The following is a 6,013-nucleotide window of genomic DNA, read 5'->3' as shown; positions in this document are numbered from 1 at the left end:
AAATCATTTAATTAGCCTGCGCGATAATAAACACCAACATTCCTTAATTCACACGCACCGCGATTGTCCCGTCCGCGAGTGTCTATGTGCAACATGCACCACGATTGTCCCGTTCGCGAGTGTCTATGTGCAACATGCACCGCGATTGTCCCGTCCGCGAGTGTCTATGTGCAACATGCACCGCGATTGTCCCGTCCGCGGTGTCCACAGTTAGATCACTTAGAGCAGGTGTTCAAAATGTCCAATTGAATCCTCTTCCGGAAATTGTCGTTCACTTTTTTGAAGTCACTTGTCACATTTTTGATGATGCCAGCTGTTAGAAAGTCGAGATTAAAAAAGAAGGTTCTGCATGAGTCACATGCACTTCTAGAAACTTCGCAATTTATTCCTGGAAGATTGACGGCATCGTCAATCGCTGGAATTCGATGTTCCGGGAATTCGGAACATCAAACATAAGAAATGCGAAAACAATAGTTAATCGCTTAAGCCGCTACCCGCTCGATCGACTCGTAAGAGTCCCGAGCGGAGAAATACAATTATACGGCACGCACACGGATAGAGAATTCTAAATTTAGAAATACCGCTATTATATTGATCGTGATCGGAATTCGATCATACGATCTAATAGCGAAGGAGTTACGTAATCGCGCGAGACAAATTGATTTCCAAGAAAAGGACGGACTGTTCCATCATTTGCGCAGTCGCGAATAATCGTGGTTGAACGATTGTGATTGCCGATGGATTTTCATTCCCGAATTGACCGTCGAAGAGTGTGCTTCTCTTCGCCGCTATCGATCACATTCGATACGACTGGAAACAGAATTTTCTTCTCTGTACAGCGATCGAATTATTCATAGAAGTTAATTTAAGACAGAGGTACTCTCAGTCTTAAATATTGTTGAGAGCAGCGAGTCTGAGCTTTTCAGTCCGCTGTGCGGCCGATTGTAGAAATTACAATCTGCATCGGCGTACAGTCGAGTTCGACGTACTCGCCTCTCGCAATTGAACGGTTTGAGTTCAGTGCGATCGAGTTAGGGGGCTTTTATCGAGACTAAGACCTTGAGTGTCTACTCTCTTTGCCTTTTGGCGGTAAAAGTTCCTGTTTGAGACGGCATCGTCCCAATTTAACTGGAGTTGATTTACGCCCAACTCCACAACGCGTTCCCGACTCCCGGTATCCGTCACTAAATAGGCGTTTACCTATAGCATTTATAGGCTGTAGCTTTTTTAAGCAAGTCCGGAACGACGGTTTGGAACGACGTGCTCGTCGCAAACTCGTCCGCGTTCTTCAACGGGTTTCGAGGACAGGTGAATCGAGCCCAACGTTGAGACANTGTGGTGTAGTGGGACGAATGTCTACACCTGATTAATGTAAATGTAAATTTATTCTGTGAGATTCTTCTGTACAACAAATATAGAACTGCAACTACAATATGGGAACAAATGTGTCTGATCTGCATGCGGTGCCGAGCGCGTTCTAACTCTTTCTCGAAGATTCTGCCACAAACTCATTGGGCCTAGATGGCGCCGATATCTCACACCCCTCCGCACTAAGTGGGAAACCATATCGTTCTGGAGGTTTGGTATTCCTACGTGGTCTAACTCTTTTTTCAGCGTTAGGTTCTTCCTTGTCTTTAGTATTTCCTTTGGGTCGTCCCCTTTTACAGCTACCCGAAACAGGTGAATCCGGCAAAATAATATCCGTGGTTGCTTCTTTGGAAACTACTTCTGGTTGCGGAATACTTTTCTCTCCTCCCTCCTTCGATATCTTATCATGCGATGGTGAAGACTTTTCCTCATTATTCGATCCCTTCTCCACCTCCTCGTGAACGCTCCTTTCGCTGTTGTCCATAACCTCACGACTGTTCACCGCTACTGAAGCCAATGGACTATCTACAGCTGATTCTCTTGGCAAAAATACTTTAGATTTGTCCGTGCGCTCCGCCTGGCGTGGCTTGATCTGATCAAGGTGCCTTCTCCAAACCATCCTAGCATCAACTTTACATAAATAGACTTTGTTGCCTTCAATGCCTACGATTACAGCCTCTACCCAGTCTTTCTTGTTAACTCGCCGGTAATCGCGCGCATAAACTTTATCTCCTACACTAAAATGACGCGTTTCTTTACCTCTATGGTACTTGGCAATGTTATCCCTAGCTCTACCGGTCTGATCATTGGGTCTTAACATGTCTAATCTAGTACGCACACGTCTACTCAACATCAATGTTGCTGGTGATTCGCCAGTACTGGAATGTATTGCATTCCTATAGCTTAATAAATATCTACTTAATAGCGTATTGACATCCTTATCATTCCTCGCATCGTTTAACATTTTAGTTAATCCTCGCTTAACAATACCAACGGCATTTTCAGCTGCACCATTAGTCTCGGGATGATACGGTGCTGATGTCTTATGTACAATACCATTACGCTTACAAAAATTTTCGAAATCAAACGATACAAATTGTCTACCATTATCGCTTACAATAACTTTCGGAATACCGAAACGAGCGAAAACTTCTCTTAACTTATCTAAAACGTGCTTACTATCAATAGAAGTCAACATAAATACTTCTATCCACTTACTAAATGCATCAATGAGAATAAGAAAATTTTGTCCTCGAATAGGACCAAAGAGATCAATGTGCACTCTCTCGAAGTTTTCTCTCGCTTGTGGCCACAGGCTTAACATCGACTTTTTGGGATCAGGCGCCGCTAAATTGCATGCTCTGCAACCTTTAACAAATTTTTCTATGTCGCCATCCAAACCTGGCCACCAACAAACTGATCTGGCTAAACTTTTCATCTTAACAATACCTAAATGGGTACTGTGAAGTTCTTCTAAAATGCGCACTCTTAATTTGGTGGGTACTATTACGCGATAACCCCACATCACGACTCCATCTTCTGATGTTAGTTCGTCTTTTCTCAAATGATACGGTTTCAAATGTTCGTCTTTAGCTGTCAGTTTATTTCCCCATCCTTTGCTAATACGATCGAAAACTCTACTTAAAATTGGGTCACGCCTAGTTTCAATTTTTATTCTGCCTGCATCCACAGCCAAAGCTGCTTGCTCATAAATAAACTTTAAGTAATTACCAGAATCGCTAAAGTTATACTTTTCCCCCACTGGTAATCTAGATAAACAATCGGGCCTTCCGTTCTCTTCACCTTTAACATATTTGACGGCGTAATCGAAATTTGACAAATAAACCGCCCAACGCTGCAATCTACCAGCCGCAAATACTGGCAAACCTTTCTTTTCTCCAAAAATGGATAGTAAAGGCTTATGATCTGTTTCTAACGTGAAATGTAATCCCATTAAATAACTTTCAAATTTCTTCATTCCGAAGAAAATTGCTAACGCTTCTCTATCGGTCGTAGAGTAATTCTTTTCACAATCTGCAAGTACTCTCGATGCGAAAGCTATCGGACGTTCGCTACCATCCGGAAAAATATGCGATAAAACTGCTCCTATGCCGTTTTCAGAAGCATCACACGACAATTTAATTGGTATTTTAGGTGAAAAATGCGTCAATACCTGCTCCGACGCTAAAACTTTCTTTGCTAAATTAAATGCTTCGTTACATCTTGTAGTCCATCTAAATTCATTGTCGTCCTTTAACAAATCATAAATAGGACGCAAAATAGAAGATAAATTAGGAGCAAAACGAATATAATAATTTGCTAATCCTGCGAACGCTCTAACTTGCTTCTTGTTAGTAGGCACAGGTGCTTCTAATATAGCTTGTACTTTACCGGGATCTTTCTTTAAACCTTCAGCGTTGATTATATGCCCTAAATACTTAACTTCGGAACTAAAAAATTCGCACTTCTCTTTATTAACTTTGAGTCCTGCTCTCAACAACCGACCGAGCACCTCTCTTAAATTTTCGATATGTTCTTCCCTAGTGCTGCCTGTTACAATTATATCATCTATAAAATTCATAGCTCCCTTGCAACCTTGTAATGTCTTTTCCACTTTTTGTTGAAAAATGGAAGCAGCAGGCTTAATTCCGAAGGGCATTCTATTAACTTTGAATATACCCTTATGGGTGCTCCATGCTAAAATTAACTTAGATTGCTCATCTAAAACCAACTGGTTGTAAGCTTGGGAAAGATCAAGTTTAGTGAATTCTTTTCCGCCTCTAAGTGCTGCAAAAAGTTCTTCAATCCGCGGTAACGGATATTTTACATCTTTCAAGAACGTATTTACCGTCGACTTATAGTCTGCACAGATTCTGATTTGCCCGTTTTTCTTTAATACAGGTACAAGAGGCGTACCCCATTCCGAATCTGTTACGGGTGCTATAATTCCCTCTTTTTCTAATCGAAGTAGTTCTTCTTCTACTTTCTCTTTAAAGATCAAGGGTAACGTCCTAGGTTTACAGAAGATTGGTTTCGCTTCCTGTTTTAACTCTATCTTTATCTTGCCATATCTGTAACATCCTAACCCTGGCTCGAATACTTCTGGAAATTCCTCACACACTTCCAGTTCTTTATCTACTTTAAATACAGGTTCACGTCGTATTTTAATTAGATCGAGGCTAGCTATCCAATCCCTACCTACTAAAGCTGGACCGTTCGTATTAATAACTAATATGTCAAGTATTTTTTTTACGCTGCCGTATTGCACCGAAACTTGGAATTTACCTACTGGTACCATACTTTCCCCGGAATAACTTTTCAGTACAATTTCGGTTTTATACAACTTCTTGTACTTAAAATTCTTGTTATAAAGCCAAAACGGAATAACCGTTCTAGACGCGCCGCTGTCTAGTTCCCATATGACCCGTTGACCTTCAACTTTCAAACTAATAGTCATAGGACCCGAGTTACTATCTCTTAACTCAAATAAGTCTAGATCGCTATTACGCGCTGACGCTGGACTAACTCCCTGATAGCCATTATCGTAATATTCATAATTTGTACTACTTATATCCACTACAAAATTTTGCGAATGCTCTTTGGTACAAACTTTGGCTAAGTGCCCTACCTTCTTACAATTTTTACATTTGTATTGCTTATACTTACAAGTCTTAAAATCATGGGCAGTGCCCCCGCATGCGTAACATTTCTTACTGTCCTTTGAAAACTTTCTTTGCATAGTCTTCGACGACGTAGAAGCGTCGGTGGACTCCTTTCGATGACTCAACTCTGGCTTCTTTGCGTGAAGTTTTAACCGATTGACCTCCTGAGTCTCGCCAATAATGACTGCTTCCCTTCTAATGGCAATATCAAATAAATCCTTCAAACTCTTGGACTCATCCTCCTCACATACTCGGCTTAAAATTTTGGAATCTGAGAGACCGGTGACGAATTTGTCCTTCAAAATTTCTTGTAAGCTATTTCCAAATTTGCAGGAAACTGATAAACTTTTGACACGAGCATACCAGTCAGCGATTTTTTCTCCACTCGCTTGAGTAGCTCTATAAAATTTAATTCGCTCTCGAAAAACAGCCTGTCGATGCTGGAAATGGTCCTTTAATAATGCGTTAAGAACCTCAAACGTCTTTTCCTGCGGGCTCGTAGGATGACATAAATCTCTCAATGTCTTATAAACTGCCGTACTAATGACCGTTAATAAAATAGCCACTTTCTTCTCTGCCAAACTCACGTCATTAGCGACAAAATATTGTTGCAACTGTTCTGAATATAATCCCCAGTCTTCGTTTTGTTCAAACTTTGGCAATACACCGTGCAAAGCCATTTTAATAATCAATAATTCACAAAATTATCTCACCACGTGCTAAATATAACCTCAAGTGTACGCGCATGAATTCTTTAACTTTCTCGTCGCCAATTTATGTGGTGTAGTGGGACGAATGTCTACACCTGATTAATGTAAATGTAAATTTATTCTGTGAGATTCTTCTGTACAACAAATATAGAACTGCAACTACAATATGAGAACAAATGCGACTGATCTGCATGCGGTGCCGAGCGCGTCCTAAACCTTTCTCCCAGCTTCTGCCTCAAACTCATTGGGCCTAGATGGCGCCGATATCTCACA

The 6,013-nt window shown here is 41.0% G+C and overlaps 1 protein-coding gene across 1 annotated transcript; it reads right to left on the bottom strand.

Moving 5' to 3' along the window:
• Window positions 1-1,477: 1,477 nt before the first annotated feature.
• Window positions 1,478-5,710, bottom strand: LOC108631154 (uncharacterized protein K02A2.6-like). Its single transcript, XM_018034888.1, has one exon. The coding sequence runs from the start codon at window positions 5,708-5,710 to the stop codon at window positions 1,478-1,480; it is 4,233 nt and encodes a 1,410-aa protein (XP_017890377.1).
• Between the last annotated feature and the right edge of the window lie 303 nt (window positions 5,711-6,013).

This window comes from Ceratina calcarata, unplaced genomic scaffold (genome assembly GCF_001652005.2).
Source record: "Ceratina calcarata isolate Rehan_Ccalc_2016 unplaced genomic scaffold, ASM165200v1 scaffold826, whole genome shotgun sequence".
NCBI classification, from domain to species: Eukaryota; Metazoa; Arthropoda; class Insecta; order Hymenoptera; family Apidae; genus Ceratina; species Ceratina calcarata.
This window is presented reverse-complemented; position numbering and strand designations above follow the sequence as displayed.

Coding starts and splice junctions, on each gene's coding strand:
- LOC108631154 (XM_018034888.1), bottom strand. CDS start 5,710: ATGGCTTTGCACGGTGTATTGCCAAAGTTTGAACAAAACGAAGACTGG.